Below are 22,357 nucleotides of genomic sequence, written 5' to 3'. Positions count from 1 at the left end.
TTTTAAAAATTCTTTAGTCAGATTGTAAGCTTATATTTAATTTTTTAAGCTAATTTCTCCTCACTGACCCTAGTAAGTTAAATTTCACCCTTCACTGGTAAAATATGATGAATAGATTATTTAAAATAAATGTTTACTTTACTATGATTATAGGTCTATATGTGTTGATTAAAATTGCCATCATGTAAAAGTATCATTTGTTATCTGCTGCAGAAAGTAAGACATATAAATCTGTACATTCATTTTTAATGTATTTACCAAAATAGGCCAAAAAATTATTTGATTTAATAATAGAGGTATGAACAGACTCCTCTAGAAACAGTATCTACCAACTTTTTCTCTTAGGTCTTCAGCATAAAACATACAGGAACATACCAACTAGATAAATCTACATAAAATTTTAAAACATTAGCTCTTCCTATTAAAGGCTATATGTGTGCCATAAAAAGGGAAGTGGTAGTTCTTTGTGTCACTTTTAACTTGCTGTGAATCTTCAAGCCAATGAAGGTTGGAAGCTAAAAGGAAAGTTTAATTGGAGTGGGAGGTGGTAAATGGCTACAGGCAAACCCCTAAACACAGGGTAATTCTAAAACAAGTTGTTGTATTTCCAAAGGTTTATTTGCTACTTCGTTTAGCTCAAGATTTTGCAGAAGAGACAAGCTCTCAGCTAGCAGCACCCTCTTATTAGTCCTTTTGGGACCTGGGTCCCAGGCCTGGACCCCTGGGCACAGAAGGGTCTTAAAAGGCAAATGAATGGCCTCCTCCTCTTCTTCTTGCCCTTTCTCCCAACTGTATTTTACCTTCCCTTTGCTCTGTTAATCTCTAATCTCTCTCACACCAGGAACAGCAAAAAAAAAAAAAAAAAGAAAAGAAAGGAAAAACATTCAGCATCCTTAAAACTAGTTGCAAAGGAAAGAGAAACATTTCAATTAATTTTTTCCTTTCTCACATTCTGAACTCTGACTTAGGTGCCCTTCCTAGGGTTTGGGTTCACTGTGGTCAGCTCCCACCAAATAGCCCTCCCAGCATAGTGGGATCTGCCAGCTTGCTAATAGACCTCACAGGGTTTTCTATGCTAGCTATTTTCTAGTCAGTGTTAACTGTTTAGATTGATACTGTGAGCCTACTTATTAATCTTTTCTCTTGACGTCCGACAGCTATTAATGAAAAACTTACATTTTCAGATCCCGTTTAAATAAAGCCTCTAACATTTCTTAAATCTATTGCAAATAGTAATCTTTCTCAATTTGAGTTTTATTTATTTTTTTTTTTATTTTCTCCTTTTATTCCAGGGCTCTGTGCCCACTTCAGTAATCTTTCCTTTATCCATCTGCCCCCTTCTTCACTGAATGTTTTAGGAGCCCACCCCCACCCCACCTCCATAGGAGGCTTCCATGGTGGCTAAGTGGTAAAGAATCTGCCTGCAATGCAGGAACCACAGGAGATCCACTTTTACCACACCTGGTGACAGTACTACCTAAAGACGCTAGAGCATGTATCCAACTGTTACCATAGAAAGTCTCCACCAGTATGCTCATTTACCATGTCTAACATCTGTACTTAGTCCATAGGTTAATCATCACAATTTATGACAGTTTTATAGTACATTGTTTCATCTCATATCTCGTTGGTTTCTTTTGATAATTTCCTTATATTATTTCAGGGGACAAACTAAACTACCTTTGAAGAATTGATTAGTGCCATGAATAACTTTCTGTTTAAGACTAGTTACCATACTTTTGTGTTATGATGAACATTAACTGAAGAGAATCAAGTATAACTCAGTTTTAAAGCAAGCTTTCCAAGCCTTCGATTTGGTTACATAATTGATTGAAAGCATGATTTCCATTTAATCCAATTGATAACTCTGTGTTACCCCCACAGTTAATTGAAGATATGTTATACCAAGAGAAAACTATATGGAAAATATAATTTTATAAAAATAAGAAACTAGATATTTAATACTAGCTAGATCTGCAGATGGTGATTGCAGCCATGAAATTAAAAGATGCTTACTCCTTGGAAGGAAAGTTATGACTAACCTAGACAGCATATTAAAAAGCAGAAACATCACTTTGCCAGCAAAGATCAGTCTAGTCAAGGCTATGGTTTTTCCAGTGGTCATGTATGGATGTGAGAGTTGGACTGTGAAGAAAACCGAGCGCCGAAGAATTGATGCTTTTGAACTGTGGTGTTGGAGAAGACTCCTGAGAGTCCCTTGGACTGCAAGGAAATCCAACCAGTCCACTCTAAAGGAGATCAGTCCTGGGTGTTCTTTGGAAGGAATGATGCTAAAGCTGAAACTCCAGTACTTTGGCCACCTCGTCTGAAGACTTGACTCATTGGAAAAAGACTCTGATGCTGGGAGGGATTGGGGGCAGGAGGAGAAGAGGACGACAGAGGATGAGATGGCTGGATGGCGTCACCGACTCGATGGACGTGAGTTTGAGTGAACTCCAGGAGTTGGTGATGGACAGGGAGGCCCGGCGTGCTGCAATTTACGTGGTCGCAAAGAGTCAGACACGACTGAGTGACTTAACTATGAACTAACTACTTTCCTTTTTTACTTTGGTTCATGAGAGAATTTTAAAATGAAATGTTTTCCTACAGAAAGATCAAAACTGTCTCCTTTATAATTTATTTTTATTCATAAATTCAAGAAATATAGTAAAGTAGTACATGGTGAAGTATGTTTGCATAAAATATTTTGAATTGTGCTGATCAGACAGAAGTAAATAGTAAAGTAGAAAAGAAGTAAATACTCAGGGTCTTTACAGCCTGTGTTTGGAAAATGGGATAATCCCTAAGAGAACATTTCCCTTTCATCGAATTTATAGCCCTGGAGGGATTATAAGGTTTTTTTTCTTTTTTTTAATAAAAATTGTAGCAGGTTTGCCTGTATATTTTTTCACTGTCAATATATAGTCTGTTTGTGGCTTAAATTGTTATTGTAAGTATTATTTTTATTGGTAATAGTATTTGCTAGAAAAGTACTTATCCATTTATGTGTGTAATTTGGAAAAGCTTATCACACTAAATAATATATGAGTTATATTTCATGAGAAAAATACTTCATAAATTCATTTTTGAAAATAATTACAGAAATGAACTATTGACTCAATTTTTTCATGAACTTGTATATTTTATTTAAAGACTGTACACCTATAAGAATTTCCTTCTATAAGCCTTTATAGTAAAAGGGGAATTATGGATTTTTTTTCTCTGAAATATCTGCATATCATGTTCTCAACAGGTAAACCATTAATGGGTGTTATTTTTAACATCTTGTTATGACCTTCTCTGGCGAAAGAAATAATGAATAAAATTCAGCAGATGTTTTTTAAAACTATAATTTCCTAAAGGTGATGCTAAAAACTTTTTTTTAAAATGGAGAGATGAAGATTCTAAGATAAATTCTTTAAAATATAAAATCTTATTTTATAATGGGTGCCTTGCAGTTTTCAATATTCTGCCTTCACATTTGAGATAATTTCACATTATCATATATTTAACTATATTAAAAGACGATCAGACATAAGAATAAATACAGGAGAAGATGGATTGTCTCATTTCTCAGTTCAGGAAAAGCAGTTTAGTTCAGTGTTAAATGCAACTAATACTAATTTACCACATGTAATGTATTTAATCATTCAGATAAGCAATTATTAGATGTAAAAGAATATATATGCCACTTCCTCCAAGGACAGAACCTCATACCTCACATCGTTGATGAGTGGCCATTCATTGCTTCCTTGCTGTGTTCACCTTTTGATATCCTTCATTGATGTGAGATATAAATTAGTTTCTGTATCTTTTTTTTTTTTTTAACATGTGATTCTGAAGACCCTTCAGCTTGAATTATATACTTCTTCCATCCACAAATATGGCTGAAAGTTGAACTTGACATGGATCAATATGATCTGGGCTAAATATCTAAATGTGACTGATTATGTTAGCATCATGTCCACAGATCAATATTGAGTTTTATTATGAGCTGGACTCTATAATTGGGTGTAATCAATAAACTTTTGTCTCCTTTCCTATTGCAGTTTTAGGGTTGGACCATCTAGGTTTTTAAAAACTACATTTAGCTTACATTTAGAACTGTGCTGCTTGTGATGACCAGAAATGAGATCTCTCTGTGAATTTTAAGGAACAATGGAGCCTTAGCCCGACCATTGTGAGGAGAGCCCACTTTTATCTTGATAGCTGGTTGCTTGCCCAATATGCGCAACATCTCTTACGGAGCTAATGTAGTAACACCCCAGCACTCCTTTGGGGTGGTGTGTGGCTCGCTGTCTCTATCGTTAGTAAAGGACTCACATTGAAGACTTTGACAAAACATACCATTAATGAAGGCAATCATAAAAGCTTGCCTTTTGATAAACCCGCAGGGTCTACAGGCGTTGAAAGATGCAATCTGTGAAGAACAATAAATTTGGGCCTTTGATTGAAGTGCCATTTGGGACGTTGTGCTTTGTCTGCATATTTGCACAAGCATGATGTTCCCTTTTTCATGTCTCTTAAACTTGAAGCCTGGAAGCATTCATTGCCATTCCTACATTAAAGTTGGTCCCATTAAAAGCTCCCTACAAAAAAAAGGCTGGAAGTGATCCAGCTGAAGCAAGTGTGTTCATTTCTGCCCTAGTTTGCCATTTGGAAAGCAGGCTTCTAGCAATCGTTGTCATTTTTTTTTTATGAATAGACCTGGGCTGTTTTCCAGCTCAGTAAATATATACTTAAAATGTATCAACTTTTCTTAATATTGGGGTGGGGTGGGATTATTTCTGTGGTAGATATTTGAAGTAGCTTTGAATGAAAATAGAATTTCCTCCTTCCAACTGATTGGCAGGTTTTTCCCTGACATTTTTATTTAGGCTACAAAAAATATTGTATTTTATGGTTTTTGCTGAATTCATGGCCTCATACTTTATGTAGTGCAAAGTATTTATCTGTTATGAGACATTCATTTTGTGTTGTTCAAAAACCTCATTTTCTATTATTATTAAACCAGAAAAATAAAGGTTCATGCTTTTCTGAATTCACAGACGCAGACCGTTTTCAGAAACATGGTATGGATGAGTTTATTTCTGCGAACCCCTGCAAGCTGGACCACGCCTTCCTGTTTAGAATACTCCAGAGGCAGACTTTGGATCATAGGCTGAATGATTCCTATTCTTGCTTGGTTAGTACAAACCTATCTCATCCCCTATAGGTTAGAGTGAGAGATTTTTTAAAGTGAGAAATACTTGTTATGGGGCAGCCTTTTATCCCTGACTCATTTAATAACTATAGTTGGAGTTAGGGATAAAGGATTCCAATCAATTGCTTCCCAATTTGAAAATTATACACTTGAAGATCACTGCTGTGCCACTTAATAGCCAGGAGAAAAGACTTCGAACAGACGCTGAACTGTGGTTTCTTGGTCCCTCTGGAGAGGTGGAATGAAAATAGAAGGCTTTACTAAAGACTAAAAAAATAACTTCTGATAGTATTTACTAACACCTATACAGACATTTTAAGGTTTAAATTCTGCTCACCAAATGGTGATACCATTCATGTCTCTCTCTCATTCCTACAAAGACTACCTAAGTGACAGGGGAGAGTAACCGTGTAATACACAACATTATGACGGCTGTGTGTAACAGAGGAAAGCTTTAGTTTCATCTAACCCTCCAAAAATAATTGGAATTACTTTATTAAAAAAAAAAAACACATTAAGAGTAGCTAAACTGCTACTTTTTGTTTAAACCAGCAAAAATTTGGAATGCAAGGTATAATTTACAATTAGAAGGGAAGGAATCCTTGGCTCCTTAGAATGTGTGCATTGAACTATAGCCTAAAAATCTCTTGTGCCTTTAAATCCAAAGATTTATTTTGTTGGTGGCAATTCCTCTGAAATTCCTCTGGCCAGAATCTTCATGTTTCTATCACCACTTAGTCTCTTGGCTACTGAACATGGTAGCTGCATGCAATACAGTTGCACTGTCTTTAAGATTTTAGACCGGACATATTCTAAGCTCATCAGAGATGTTTCAACAGACAGGAAGAAATGGAACAACTTACTGCCATGATTATGCTGATGTTCATTAATTCGTTTATAGACTCACTATTAAGTACGTGTTATTCAGCATGCAGTTGTGTAGCTTAAACCCAATCCAGCCCAAACTTTATAATTAGATGGAGAGTAAAAAACAAGTCATCACAAAACCCTCATCTGTGTTTCCAGGGACAAGCACACATAGATTGATCATCAACAGGAACGCTTTCCTCTTGGATTCCACTCCATGGGGTTAGTTCTTGAAATGTCAGAAAGTCGCTTTGACCATGTGGATGACCTCACAGGCCACATGGAGTGTGAGGAGAACACTACAGTGTATTCAACTGGACCTAGAGGGCAGGTGTGGTTAGAAAGAGCATTTGAGCTCAAGATGACCCTGGATGTTAACAGGGCTCAGCAGCTGATTTGCACTGTGGTCTTGAGCAATTCTCTGAGCACCTCTCAACTTCAGCTTCTGTATCTATAACATGGAATCATAATAACTAGTATGCATGATAGTTCTAAATATTAAAGATATATACAGTGTGTCTAGTACAGTGCCTTCACCACACCACAGTATTATTCCAGTATTTTTTTCTCCTCTTCCTTCTTTTAAAAATTTGTATTGAATTTTAGTGCATTTTATTTTTATCTCATCTTTCTGCATTTCACACTCTTCTTTTTCTTCTCTTTCGTGATTATACTGCCCCTTTTGAAAACTCTCCATACCCCCCCCCCTTCTTTCTCTTTTTTAATCTTGAATTAATCCATATAATCCACTGAAATACTTTGTAAACTGACTCTCCCTAACCTGGCCCTCTCTTGTTAGCCAAGCTCATATACCCACCCTAACATCTCTTTTCAAGAGAACCAGAAACTACTGCTATAAGACATTAACTTTGTTATATTTGTCACTGAAAGACAGTAGAGTGAGAACAATATCCAAACTATTTAAATACCAAAATAATAATTTAAATACCACTGCTAAATCTTACTGAAATTCTCTCAGTTCACGTTATACAATGCTTTTGGAAACTAGGTGATTTCAGTTATCAGGTCTGCATTGCCATTTTCTTTTTAATTGATTCATATAGAGATTGAAGTCTGTTGGAAGGTTATTCTTTGCAACCTACATTTTAGATGCCATGAATAAATTTGACTAATTGTGAGTGACGGTGGAGAAGAGCAGGTTGCCCCTGCCTCTTTGTGGCAGTAAAGAGAGGATGGTGTTAAGCTGTCAGTGGCCCAAACCAGTTCCAAAACTGATGGCATTTGCTGTTTTAAAAACAATATGAAACATACTGCTAATAGAAAAAAAATTGTCAAAAGACACTGTAACGCATTTTCTGTTTACAATACCTAATAGTGCCTAATAGTGCAGAAAAGTGAATTCTGGTACAGAAAAAATAATAATTTTTTTCTGTTGTTGTTCTTCCTTTTGCAGGGCTGGTTTAGCCCTGGCCAGGTCTTTGTGTTGGATGAGTACTGTGCCCGTTACGGCGTGAGGGGCTGTCACAGACATCTCTGCTACCTTACAGAACTAATGGAACATTCGGAAAACGGTGCTGTCATTGATCCAACTCTGCTCCATTACAGCTTTGCATTCTGTGCCTCTCATGTGCATGGCAACAGGTATTTTTACTTGCAAACACACAGTGAAATGTGGAGGGTTGAACTTGGGAAGAGAGAAAAACGTGCTTTGCCATCATCACCTAGTAACAGATTTTAAATAGCAAACACTTCTTGCAAGAGGGGAAAAAAATACAACCCACAAAGGAAAAATGTACATCAATATGCTGTTGATTTAGGTGGGCTGCACTTTATGTTTCTTTTTGCCATTAAAACCACTTGAAACACAGAGTATCTGTGAGATTAGAAGTTGCCTTTTAGTTCTTACGTACCACCTAGTACTAGGCTCTGCCTAGCTTGAGTGTCCTCTGGATTTCTATTGTAATGCATATATATGTCTGGGTAGGGTTTGTGGGCAGGTTTGTGAATACCTAATGATTCTTGCTTTTCCATGGTGGAATGTGTTCACTGATAAAGCAAGATAAATAATCGGTTGATGTAGGTCTCCTCCCAGCTCCTTCACTGATCCACACTTGAAGAACAGGTATCCCCTTTTAGCACTCTGAGCCAGTGACCTCACCTCTTGTTTTACCAAAATAGCAAAATATCATGTTATACAGGCCCCCACAACTATGTATCTCTGAACTTAGGTCTTTCTTTTATATTATTTACTCTCTTCTCCCAGGCTCTTTCCAGGGAAACTCTGCTAGCGGGGGCTCCTCCTGTAAAGGAGGTAGCTCTTATCATTGTACCTTGCCTCAACCATTCTTTCATCGTCACCTCTTTATTTTCTTTATATATATGTACTGTGCCGGGTCTTAGTTGCAAGCTCAGTGGTTTTGACACACTTGGGCTTGGTTGCCCCCAGACATGTGGGATCTTAGTTCTCCAACCAAAGATCAAATCCACATCCCCTGCATTGCAAGGCAGATTCCTACCCAACTAGACCACCAGGAAAGTTCCTATCTCCCTCTGTTTTATTTCCATTCTTCCCACAAGCCTAAGCCTCACAACATAACAGAACAATAACACTAACTGTGTGAGGGAGGGCAAGCTGCTTCATCTAGTTGTGTCTCCACTTACCTGTCTCTAAGAAAGAATAGTATCTCTCTCAGAAATCATCAGTTGTGATAGAGATTCATCAAGCACTTAGAACAGTGCCTGGCTTGGGAGTGGTGAAAAGAATGTTCAGTTCAGTTCAGTCGCTCAGTCGTGTCCAGTTCTTTGTGACCCCATGGACTGCAGCACGCCAGGCCTCCCTGTCCATCACCAACTCGCGGAGTTTACTCAAACTCATGTCCATTGAGTCCATGATGCCATCCAACCATCTCATCCTCTGTCGTCCCCTTCTCCTCCTGCCTTCAATCTTTCCCAGCATCAGGGTCTTTTCCAATGAGTTAGTTCTTCGCATCAAGTGGCCAAAGTATTGGAGTTTCAGCTTCAGCATCAGTCCTTCCAATGAATATTCAGGACTGATTTCCTTTAGGATAGACTAGTTGGATCCCCTTGCAGTCCAAGGGACTCTCAAGAGTCTTCTCCAACACCACAGTTCAAAAGCATCAATTCTTTGGCGCTCAGCTTTCTGTATAGTCCAACTCTCACATCCATACATGACCACTGGAAAAACCATAGCCTTGACTAGAAGGACCTTTGTTGGCAAAGTAATATCTCTGCTTTTTAATATGCTGTGTAGGTTGGTCATAACTTTTCTTCCAAAGAGCAAGCATCTTTTAATTTCATGGCTGCAGTCACCATCTGCAGTGATTTTGGAGCCCCCCCAAAGAAAAGCATGTTAAGGGATAGTTTACATTGTCTAAGTATGATTATCCTGTCAAGCTACCTTTCCATTGTTCTCTTCATCTTCCCCACAAAACTCCTCTCACCATTTCCCCCATTTGGCTCCCAGCTCCTCACTTTGCTGGTGAGCTTACTTGAAATGGATCTCCTTCTCCAGCTCCTCCCTCTTTACTCTCATGGGAAAGTCAGTGCTATGGAATTCATAAGTCCCTGTGCTTCTGGTAAAGGTTGCTCATTTTCCCCAATGTAGCTATTTCAGCTCTCCTCTTTCTATTTTTTTTTTCTGCCACTTCTTTTTTTAATAATTTCTGTTTCTCTAGACCCCAAGTGTGGCACGGTGTTTTGTTTTTATATCTGTTCTTGAACTTGCTCTCTTGTCCTGAAAATTTTTTTCTACTTCAGTGAAAAATTCTACCTTTGTGGTCTTGCCACTTTCCACAGCTTTAATGCTGACCTCTCTTTATACAGATAATGCCAACTATTCTCTTAAGCTATCGGTCTCTTATCTACAACTGGCAGCTTGACTATTCTGCTGCTGCTTTAAAGTCTCCATGTTTAAACTTAAATCCATCATCTCATGAAGCCAGCTCCTATACCTCTCCGAGCTCCTAGCAGAGTGCCTGACAAAAAGTAACACCTGAGCACAAAATCTAAGTGTTCAGTAAACGTTTGATGAATGAATGAATGACTTTATTATTTGTGTTAATGTCTTTTCCAGTTACAGCCTATCCATCTTCCATTTGTCTTTTCCTTTTACTTCCCTGGTGGCTCTGCCTACAATGTGAGAGACCTCAGTTTGATCCCTGGGTGGGGAAGATCCCCTCAAGAAGAGAATGGCTACCCCACTCCAGTATTCTTTCCTGGGAAATCCCATGGACAGAGGAGGCTGGCAGGCTACAGTTCATGGGGTCGCAAGGAGTCAGACACTACTATGCAACTAACACTAACTACAGAGTTTAATCACTTTTCCTGTTACCCCAAATTAAACCCTCTGCACTCAGCAAACTTTGAGGGATTGGGTGAGATGCCAGGGCAAGCATGAGACAGTCAGGATAACCGGATGACTAATCTTTGATAGGCAAAGTAAGGGGCTATTGTAGTAAAAATGGTCTCTTCTCTCTCCAGGCTCTATCTTAATTCCTCCTGACCAATGGGTATCAAAAGTTAGGCCTCCAAGTTTAGGCAGCAATCTGAAATGTAAGAGGACAAGAAGGTTGCTGTGAAATAGACAAGCCCAGAGAGCACAATAGGATCAGCATGTTTTAGTCATTAACACAGAAAGGTGAAATTAAAGTGAGAACATTACATGGAAATTTTAGCTAATGTGCCCCCAAAAATGCATGTGTTTGAGACACATGTTAATGGAAAGTTACTGAGGTAACTGGGAGCTCCTGCCACCACATGGGAGGCAGCGTGATTTGAATCTGCAGGTTGCCATAGTTACTTCTATTCTACAAACTATCATTTTTCTTACGATGGTACACCGTAAAGTGCAGTGTAAGGTATGTTTATATGTTCACACATATATTATACTTACTATTACACATTAAGGGCTTCCCTGGTGGCCCAGACTGTAAAGAATCTGCCTGCAATGCCAAAGACCCAGGTTCAGTCCTTGGGTCAGGAAGATCTCCTGGAGAAGGGCATGGGTACCCACTCCAGCATTCTTACCTGAAGAATTCCATGGACAGAAAGGTCTGGCAGGCTGCAGTCCATGCGGTCTCAGAGAGACATGACTGAATAACGCTTCCACTTTTCATTACACATTAAATCCATTTTCCAGGTTAAAATGTGTACATATACAGGTATCCCTGGGTGAGGTTTTAGAATAGTCAGTTTCAATAGTCAGTAGTCAGTTTCTGATTCAGCATTTAGGTCAGATATATCTTAAGAAAAAAGAAAGGAAAGAGTCTAGGTTTTAGGGAAATTTGAACCTCAGTTTAGGGTAAAATGTTCCAAGATAACCTTAAAGACATAATACTTACTATAATGTTTAGAGTCTAACAAATGTCACTCAGAAATGTCATGCTGTCACAGTAAAAGAAATAAGAGGCAGAAGATCTCTACTTGGTTCTACAAGGTTCAAGATCTCTACTTGAACCTTGGCTCTGAAACTTACAAACTGAGCCATGGTGCACAAATTATCTAATCTTTCTTAAACTGGGCATTATCATATGGAAAAAGGGAAACACTAAGGTGAAGATCCTGGGTAATTGCAAAGTACAATATCAATATGGATTGGACATTATTCTAATGTTTCCCTTTGTCAGCCAGCCAGAAGCATGTGAATTATGAGAGGAAAAAAAATGTGAAAAATAAGTAGTTATACAGGGCTTCCCTGGTAGCTCAGCTGGTAAAAATCTTCCTGCAATGCAGGAGACTCTGGTTCAATTCCTGGGTCAGGAAGATCCCCTGGAGAAGAGATAGGCTACCCACTCCAGTATTCTTGGGCTTCACTTGTGGCTCAGCTGGTAAAGAATCTGCCTGCAATGCAGAAGATCCTGGTTCAATCCCTGGATTGGAAAGATTCCCCTGGAGAAGGGAAACGCTACCTACTCCATATTCTGGCCGGGAGAATTCCATGGACTGTATAGTCCATGGGGTTGCAAAAAGTTGGACATAACTAAGTGACTTTCAGTTTCACTGCAGGCTCACTCGAAATATTTCAGTGTGTATGTAATTGCACTCTTAATTTCTTCACTGATAGAAGTTTCTGGATTTTAGCAACCTCCTCCTGTGAAAATAAACTTCTCTCATCCCTGTCTGTGGCGTCTGATATTTATCCAGACTTCCATTAAAAATACCATCAATGTCAAGTCTGACTTTTCTACAGCATTGGCTAGATTCTCTTGTGATCATTTTTCCTTCTGTCAAGACACAGCCTCAAAGAGTCACTTTGCTCATTACCTAACCTGCCTCTGTCAAAAATTCAAAAAAAAGGAAGACTGTCTTTTGTTCAGGATGGACGCAAACGACAGCGGTGCTGTCTGGCTCGGAACCATTTCCAGGAGCCCATGCTGTCACCAGGCACTCAGCACCGTAGGCGTGTGCATTCCCAGCAGACCCAGCGTCTCTGAATAGCACTCTGAGTGTTTCAGGAGTAAGAGAATAGAGTTCAACAGAAGAGATCTGGCTGGTACTAAGACCCAAGGAAGAGAGAGAAAAGGAAAGGAAGACAGAGAAAAGTGAGTCAAGGACAGAAAACCGACCCACTCCTGCAGGATGCAGCATGCTTGCCTCTCATAGCCATGAAGAACACGGCCCCACCCGCAGCCTCGGCGCCACGCAGGGCTGTCAGCGAGGAGAAAAGAGACTTTCAGAGACAATGCCCATCGGGCAGAGTTCTAGGCTGATGTACGGGCTTAGGCATCCTGGTTTTGTGAGTCAGGCTGAGGGTGGAGAAACTAAAGCAAGAACACAGAGGGCTTTTGTGTCCCTGTTTGATGTGAGAGACGCAGCGGAGACCCTGACTCTTGTGTGATCTAGTAGGGCCATCTTTGAGCTGCTGTGTACCTGACAAAGGCCAGCTCAGCTGTGCAAGCTTTTCAAGTCCAGGGAGGACAACATGACTGCAGTTTATGTGTAAAGCAATCCCTGCTTTCTGTGGATTCCAGATCATACCACGGAGTAATACACAACCTTCACGGGTGTCAGTCAAATCATCATATTATGATACCTCTGTCTTCAGAGACAACATTTCCTCTTACCTGTCACTTCAGAAATCATGCCTCAACTTCCTGCCTCTCATTTTAGAGACAGGGATGCACATTTGGAGTCAAATCATAGAAAATTGCCTCAAATAGTCTCATTGAGAATTTTCATTACCACGTCTTAATTCTGATCTTTTGATATATGACTTAGAGAAATTAAGTGTAAATATCACACCCATTATGACTCTAGAGACTGACTTCTGGGACAGGGGAGCAAGCAGATAAAATATCATAGCAAAGTGAAATTTATACCATGTGGCTGACCTGACAGATTTTATCCCAGGTGCTACATGTATAGAAGCAGAAAGGACAGTTAGCAATGAGGGCCTTTTAAATACACACTGAGGAACTTCATGGGAAATAGATGGGGAAACACTGGAAACAGTGTCAGACTTTATTTTTCGGGGCTCCAAAATCACTGCAGATGGTGACTGCAGCCATGTAAAAGATGCTTACTCCTTGGAAGGAAAGTTATGACCAACCTAGATAGCATATTGAAAAGCAGAGACATTACTTTGCCAACAAAGGTCCCTCTAGTCAAGGCTATGGTTTTTCCTGTGGTCATGTATGGATGTGAGAGTTGGACTGTGAAGAAGGCTGAGCACCGAAGAATTGATGCTTTTGAACTCTGGTGTTGGAGAAGACTCTTGAGAGTCCCTTGGACTGCAAGGAGATCCAACCAGTCCATTCTAAATGAGATCAGCCCTGGGTGTTCTTTGGAAGGAATGATGCTAAAGCTGAAACTCCAGTACTTTGGCCACCTCATGTGAAGAGTTGACTCATTGGAAAAGTCTCTGATGCTGGGAGGGATTGGGGGCAGGAGGAGAAGGGGACGACAGAGGATGAGATGGTTGGATGGCATCACCAACTCGATGGACGTGAGTTTGAGTGAACTCCAGGAGTTGGTGACGGACAGGGAGGCCTGGCATGCTGCTATTCATGGGGTTGCAGAGTCGGACATGACTGAGCGACTGAACTGAACTGAGGAACTATTATTGATTCTGTCAGAAACTACATTACAACCCAAATCTGCCTCAATCAGACTTTCCAACAGAAACTCCTACCCAACCTGGAGTTCAGTACCATTGATAATTATGCTTTTTAAAATAAGACAGAGTCAGAAACTGAGCAAGCTGGGGAGAGATCTACTATGTTGGAAAGAGTATTGAGCTAGCAGTCAGCACATCTGTCTTCTTACCCAGGTTCCCCCACTTTTGAACTATTTTTCTTGGAGCTATTGGTCCTGTCTGAGCTCATTTTCCCCATCTGTTCCTTGTGACTAATATCATCAATTTTGCCTACCCCATACAGTTGCTAAATCGGTTAAATATGATTATGTAAACACTTTGTAAGTGATAGTATATCACTTAAATATCAAGCAGTGATATTTTGCATAGGGTATGGGACTTAAAGGGCTTCCCAGGTGGTACAGTGGTAAAGAATCTGTCTGCTGATGCAGGAGATTTAAGTTTGATCCTTGAGTCAGAAAGATCCCCTGGAGGAAGAAATGGCAACCCACTCTAGTACTCTTGCCTGGAAAATTCCCTGGACAGAAGACCTGGAGGGCTACAGTCCATGGGGTCACAAAGAGTTGCACACAACTGAGTGATTGAGTGTGCACACACACAAAGTAGTTAATAAGCTTTGGGGAATTTCTCTGTAAAAGACTAACAGTGCAGAGCTGGCCTTGAGAGTGGCATCAAGTAGCTCACTCTACACAAGTCTCAAGCAGGAAGATGAGAGTGGGAAAGCCTTAAATAGGTGCCTCACTTCATCTACTGTCCATGATCATTAGAAGGAGCCACAGGGAGGTTCTGGGATCTCCTTCCCCACATTCCATCCCAGCCCCTCCTGTTGCTGGAAAGCAGTGGGGGTCTAACAGGGCAGCCACATAGAAACAGCCAAAGCAGGAACCAGGTACCCCATTACCCAGGGTAAGTAAGTTACCATACTGCACCTTGCAGCAGGACTTACCAAGGTCACCTAATCAATTTTCTTTCTTGTCACTCCACACCATTCATGCACAGCAAACAACTCCTTTTTTTTCCCCCTAAAGCAATGCATTAAATAGCCTACTGAACATAGATCATTGCAGAAGAAATAAGGCAAAGGGATTTTTCAGTATGCCTTAGAATAGCAGTCCCCAAATTTTTTGGCACCAGGGACTGGTTTTGTGAAAGATAATTTTTTTCCACAGACTGAGGGGATATAAGCCATGGGGAGCAGCTGTAAAAACAGATGAAACTTCTCTCACTCACCCACTGATCACCTCCTGCTGTGCAGCCCAATTCCTAGCAGGCTATGGACCAGTATCGTGGGTTGGGGAACCCTGTATTAGAATATAGATCAAGTTAACAATGAAGAGAAACAAGAGCTGCTTTTCTGGTGCAGCAGAAAGTTTAGGACTTTTCAAGCCTTTTAGCATCTAAAATATGGAAGAGAGTTTGAGGTCTCAAGTTGGATCTCAGTGTGGTTTTCTAACATACTAACGTTTTTAAAGAATATAGTGTGTGATGCTATTGCATTAAAAACAATCCAGTGAAACAAAAATATATATATATATCCATCCAAACCATTTGTTACCACTATTGCATGTCAGTTTGGTACTTTAACACTGTATTGTATATGTATACTAACCCATGAGTTCATACTGATGTCTCTGCCTCCAATCCAGTACCCCAGAGTTCATAGTAACCATCCTTTTTTGCTTATATGTAACTTTTCCCTTCAGCAGTGGGAAACTTGGCTTCCACCATCCCATTCACTTACTTATTAGTTCAGTCCCAGTATATGTGAAAAGCAGTTTCAAAATCCACCAACTGTACTTTGTGTACAGGTCCTGCAGGACCATTGAGCTTAGAGTTTCCAATCAAAACTATTTTCCAAGGTTCAATATGACACTTCCTTTCCTCCCTCACTCTCTAGTGAGGTTCTGTCATACAATACAGTTCGAGTCATGTACACAATATGCATTCCATCCTAGGGTCCTTCAGCATCCTAGTTGATATAGAATTTTTTTTTTTTTTTACGCTTATACCCATCACTTCATGGGAAATAGGTGGGGAAACAGTGGCAGACTTTATTTTTGGGGGCTCTAAAATCACTGCAGATGGTGATTGCAGCCATGAAATTAAAAGACACTTACTCCTTGGAAGGAAAGTTATGACTAACCTAGATAGCATATTCAATAGCAGAGACATTACTTTGCCAACAAAGGTCCATCTAGTCAAGGCTATGGTTTTTCCAGTAGTCATGTTTGGATGTGAGAGTTGGACTGTGAAGAAAGCTGATCACCGAAGAATTGATGCTTTTGAACTGTGGTGTTGGAGAAGACTCTTGAGAGTCCCTTGGACTGCAAGGAGATCCAAGCAGTCCATTCTAAAGGAGATCAGTCCTGGGTGTTCCTTGGAAGGACTGATGCTAAAGCTGAAACTCCAGTACTTTGGCCACCTCATGTGATGAGTTGACTCAATGGAAAAGTCTCTGATGCTGGGAGGGATTGGGGGCAGGAGGAGAAGGGGACGACAGAGGATGAGATGGCTGGATGGCATCACTGACTCGATGGACGTGAGTCTGAGTGAGCTCCGGGAGTTGGTGATGGACAGGGAGGCCTGGCGTGCTGTGATTCATGGGGTCGCAAAGAGTCGGACACAACTGAGCGACTGAACTGACTGACTGATACAGTAAAGTTCACTCTTTTGCTATATGGTTCTTACAGTTCTGTCAGTCTTGACAGATACATTGAGTCCTCTATTCACTACCCTAGTGCCAGTTCTGTCACCTTAAAAGTTCCCCTGTGTGCTCCCTTCTATAGTCAACCATTTCATTAAATTTTGTCTTTATTATTTCTTCCTTCTACTTTCTTGGATTATTTTTTTCTACCTTCCTAAATTAACTAATTAAATTCCTAAATTTAACTCATTAATATCATCTTTTCTTCTTTTTCTAAAATAAGTATTTAAGGTTCAATTTCCACTAAGTACTGCTTTTATTACATATATGCATTTTGATAATGTATCTGATTAAAATTCATTGTAAGTAATTCTAACTTTCCATTATAATTTCTTCTTAGACACACAGTTATTTATAAGTATATTTTAGAATTTCTACAAAAGTGAATCTCTTTTGGTTAGAAACTTGAAAATTGATTTCTAACTTAATTTCTTTGTGTTCAGAGACTGTAATCCATGTGATATTGATTATTCATAACTAGAGACTCCTTTATGGCCAATTATGTGTTAAATATTATAAATGTTTCATCTTGCTTGAAAAATATATATATTTTGTAGCTTGGTGGGGCAAGCAGGAGTTGTGTGGTTCAAATCTTCCAAACTCTTACTGATTTTTTGTGTACTTGATCTGTAAGGTTATAACCAAGGTGAATGGAAAGCTGCCACTACAGTCGTGGTTTCTTCCTCTGCTTCTACCAATTTTTGCTTTCTAATTTTAGGCTGTTTATTAGGTACTTTCAGGTTTAAAAATTATTAAATCTTCTTGGCAAATGGCAATTATTCTCATGATTTAGTGACCCCTTTCATAATTAATAATGCATTTTACATTAAAGTTTCTTTAGATGGTTATTAGCATAGCCTTCTTTAGGCATTTGTCTGATATATGTTTATTTTTTTAGTGTCATATTGACACTGCTGTACTCTTACATCTTATAAATAGCAAACTAGATTCTGATTTAATTATCTAGTGTAATAATTTCTATTTTTAATCATTTTAGTTCATTTATGATTATCAGATGTATTGATATAAGTAAATGCATTTCTACCATTTTATTTGAGACTCTTTTTGGCTCATGTTTCTAAGTTTTCTGTTTCTTTATTGCTTCCTTTTTGTTTCATACAGGTTATTTTCTTTTTTTTTTGTTTCCTCCTCATTTACAGTTTTCACCATTTGAGATTTTATCTTGTATATTGCTAAAATTTTAAATCTTACATTAATCAGCAAATTTCCTCTCATTCTGGAGAGTGGAGAGTGCAGAGGCCTTAGAATATTTGTGTGTGACTTAACACCCTAATGCTGTCTAGTAATTTAATTTTATCCTTACTTGTTTTCTAATCTTAAGCATTAGACATTATTTTTATTGCTTTTATTATTTGATACTCAATACTTGCTTCAATTTAGAAATTACATTTTTCCCAAAGTATATTATTAAAATAGAATACCTATAGATCATGAATTTTTATTTGGAGTTATCTTTGTTTCATTGACATTTTTGAAAGAAAATTTTGCTTGTTATACATTCTACTTTGTTATTTTCTCTCCAAACTTTGAAGGTAGCACTCCATTTTCTTCTGGCTTCCTTTGTTAAGAAGGCTTCATTACCATTCTTTGAAGGGGAATTTAACTTAAGACTTTTAAGATTATTTTGATTTTTTATGTTTTGTGGATTAACTATTGTATGACTACATGTGGATTTCTTTTTAAAGAATTCTGTTTGGGATTTCTGTGGATTTCTGATCCACATGCCCTGATATTGGGTAGGTATAAATTTCTTGTGGAATTTTACCTTGATTGGAATATGAAGATCCATGCTTGTCATCAGTTCTGGAATATTGTAATCTCTTTAAGTGTTGTCTCCCTCTAAACTTGCTCTCTCTTAAATGCCAATTAACCATGTATTAGGCATTTTATCTTCTATATCTCTGAATATGTCTAATATATATTCTATCTACTTATTTCTCTAGCTTCATTCTGTGTAATATTTTTAGTTCTATCTTCTAGTTCAGAACTCAGCACATTTTTTCTATAAAGGGCCAGATAGTAAACATAGGAAATATTTTGGACTTTATGGGCAATATGGTGTCTATCACAGTTATTTTACTCTTCCTGTAGAGCAAAAGGAGTCAATGGACAGTATGTAAATGAATGAGTGTGGCTTGTGTTCTGTACAAATTTTATTCACAAATATAGGTGGGGGGTTGTAGTTTGCTGACCCTTCCTCTACTTCCACATTTCTCAATAAGCTGTGACATCTGCCTTTTGATCCACTCATTAATTGTTAACTTCCGTTTTCTAGGTGTGTTTATCTATTGTTTCTGCTGATGTTTTTGCCATGGTCACTGTTTGCTTATACTGCTAACACTTTTTGTAGTAAGCACATATTCTTGGATTAATCTGAGGAAATTCTAATTCAAGGCCCAGGTTGAGAATGCTTTCTTCCCAAAAGGACTTGCTATTGTTTTCACTTAGTGATACAGGAGCTCTCTTATTTTTCATCTTAGAAATTCCTCGATTGCATGGGTGGTACCCAGTTTATGAAGCATATTCATAAACCCAGGTACCCAGGCATATTCTCAGGAATGACTCTTTTTATTCAGTCTATGGATGTGGTAGAAACAGACTGATTTCCTTGTTTGCTCTCCTTTGCAAGGATATTTATTTTCTAGCCCATCCTTTCACTGATGGTATAGCCCATTCATGCATCCCATTTTTTGCAAGCATCTCAGGTTCAGCAGCCCCTAGAGATGGTCTCTCGGAGAAGGCAATGGCACCCCATTCCAGTACTCTTGCCTGGAAAATCCCATGGACGGAGGAGCCTGGTGGGCTGTAGTCCATGGGGTCGCTAAGAATCGGACACGACTGAGTGACTTCACTTTCACTTTTCACTTTCATGCACTGGAGAAGGAAATGGCAACCCACTCCAGTGTTCTTGCCTGGAGAATCCCAGGGACGGGGGAGCCGGTGGGCTGCCGTCTATGGGGTCACACAGAGTCGGACACGAATAAAGCAACTTAGCAGCAGCAGCAGCAGAGATGGTCTCTGACTCATGGTGCATCCATCCCCTTGAATATAGCCATGAAAGTGAAAGTCGCTCAGTTGTGTATGACTCTTTGTGACCCCTTGGACTATATAATCCATGGAATTCTCCAAGCCAGAATACTGGAGTTGGTAGCCTTTCCCTTCTCCAGGGGATCTTCCCAACCCAGGGATCGAACCCAGGTATCCCACATTGCAGGCAGATTCTTTACCAGCTGAGCCACAAGGGAAGCCCAAGAATACTGGAGTGGGTAGCTTATCCCTTCTCCAGCGGATATTTCCAACCCATAAATCAAATGGGAATCTCCTGCATTTCAGGCAGATTCTTTACCGTCTGAGCTGTCAGGGAAGCCCCGAACATAGCCGTAGACCTCCCTGAAATTGACAGTTGCCTCTAAAGCAGCTCTGGTGTTCACATTCCCCTTCAGTTTCAGCTCCTAGTTCATTTTTTATTTTCCTGCCCTTAGGAAAATTTTCTCCTTTTTTGTAAGTATAAGATAACACTTAACAATATACCTATATTTTTATTCAGTGTTTAGGTGCTTCGCAATGAAGAGGGATTTTTGGAGTATCGTGTCAGTCTACTAGGAGCAAAAATTATATGATAAAACTTGCATTTTGAGAAAAATATTTGGATATCTCTAAGGAGAACCTCCTGAAATCTTCTCCCTAATCCTTCTATTTCAAGCAGCACCTGATTAACTGCTGCTCATACATTGCATCTCTGCTTAAATATCATTCCTAAACTACATCCTTACCTAAAATTCAAATTATAACAGAGCTTTGTGTTTATGTCCTTCTTAATGTAAGGTACACTTACTGTCTGATTTTTCTGTTTTGTGCCTTTCCCTATTATAAACTCTGCTAAGGCAAGGGACATTTCTGTTAGCTTTGTATTTTGTCACCAGGACCTGGACAGTACTCAGTAAATATTCATTGAGTAAGTTAAATGAATGACATTGGACCATCTATTTACAGATTTTATAGATGACATGTTGGAACACTTCATAAATACAGCTCACAATTAAGTGTTCTTAATGAATCAATTACAGTGAATTTTATGGCCCTTGGAAAGACCCCATATAACCATCAATATTGTGTCATTTTGCTGCATAGAAATCAATGACTTAAAACAATGAAATACCCTTTAATATATATAATTGAAAGTGATTATAACAAATGATAAAAGACCACAGTTGATAAGGTCAGAGGGAAATTAATAATTCCATGTGCTATGGGTCAGAATGTAAGCTGATAAGTGCTTTCTTAAGAAGTTTTGCGATATATATCAAATGCCTACAAATGTCATCTTATTTGTCTTAACTCAGGCTACCATGACAAAATATCATAGACTACGTGGCTTAAAGAACAGAAATGTATTTTCTAACAATTCCAGAGACTAGAAATCTGAGTTCAGGATGCCAGTGTGCTTGGGTTCTGAGGAAGACCCTCTTCCTAATTTGCAGATGATTGCCTTCTCTCTGTGTTGTTACAGAAGAGAGAGAGAAAGACTCATTCTTCCTCTTTAACAAAGCAACCAATCCAATCAGATTTCTATCCCAGCCCTAAGACCTCATTCCACCTTAAGTACTACCTAAAAGACCTGTCTCCAAATACAGTAATATTGAGGGTTGGCACTACAGCTTGTAAATTTTTAGGGAAATGCATTTTGATCCATAGCACCATTTAACCCAACAATATACTTTCAGGAATTTATCCCACGGAAACAATCAGAGCTTAAAAATATGTAGTGTAAGATTGGTTATTGCAGCTGTATTTATGGTCATAAAAAATGGAAAAAGTCTAAATTTCTACTAATGGAATATTGAATAAATAGATTGTGGTATATCCATATAATGAAATACCAAAGTTCCATTAAAAAGCATATCTTAGGATATTTAAATGATGTGAGAAAATGTTTATACTTCATTAAAAGAATCTAATTATACATCAGAATGTGTAGTATATGTATAGATTTATAGAAAGAAGACTGGGTTATATTTACAAAATGGCATTATCAGTTGTTTCTGATTGGAGCATTTACAAAAATTTTTGTCTTTGTTTTGTTCTGAACTCTCCCAAATTATGATGTCTATATAGTTCTTTAATTTTTTAAAAAAGTGAAGCAACTGACAAATAACTAATCTCAAAAATATACAAGCAACTCCTACAGCTCAATTCCAGAAAAATAAATGACCCAATCAAAAAATGGACCAAAGAACTAGACATTTCTCCAAAGACATACAGATGGCTAACAAACACATGAAAAGATGCTCAACATCACTCATTATCAGAGAAATGCAAATCAAAACCATAATGAGGTACCATTTCACGCCAGTCAGAATGGCTGCAATCCAAAAGTCTACAAACAATAAATGCTGGAGAGGGTGTGGAGAAAAGGGAACCCTCTTACACTGTTGGTGGGAATGCAAACTAGTACAACCACTATGGATAACAGTGTGGAGATTCCTTT

General features: G+C 38.7%; 1 protein-coding gene across 12 annotated transcripts in view; it reads left to right on the top strand.

The window, feature by feature from the left end:
* Positions 1-22,357, top strand: part of CADPS2 (calcium dependent secretion activator 2) — a 582,333-nt gene that overhangs the window by 403,552 nt on the left and 156,424 nt on the right. For all 12 annotated transcript variants that reach the window (XM_070787293.1, XM_070787301.1, XM_070787295.1 and 9 more), the window contains 2 exons: positions 5,049-5,185; positions 7,485-7,672. In XM_070787293.1, the coding sequence (XP_070643394.1) occupies positions 5,049-5,185; positions 7,485-7,672 (325 nt within the window). The remainder of the gene's footprint in view (positions 1-5,048; positions 5,186-7,484; positions 7,673-22,357) is intronic.

Source organism: Bos indicus, chromosome 4, assembly GCF_029378745.1.
Source record: "Bos indicus isolate NIAB-ARS_2022 breed Sahiwal x Tharparkar chromosome 4, NIAB-ARS_B.indTharparkar_mat_pri_1.0, whole genome shotgun sequence".
Classification (NCBI taxonomy): domain Eukaryota; kingdom Metazoa; phylum Chordata; class Mammalia; order Artiodactyla; family Bovidae; genus Bos; species Bos indicus.
The sequence above is the reverse complement of the archived record's forward strand: the minus strand, read 5'-3'. Positions and strand labels throughout refer to the sequence as shown.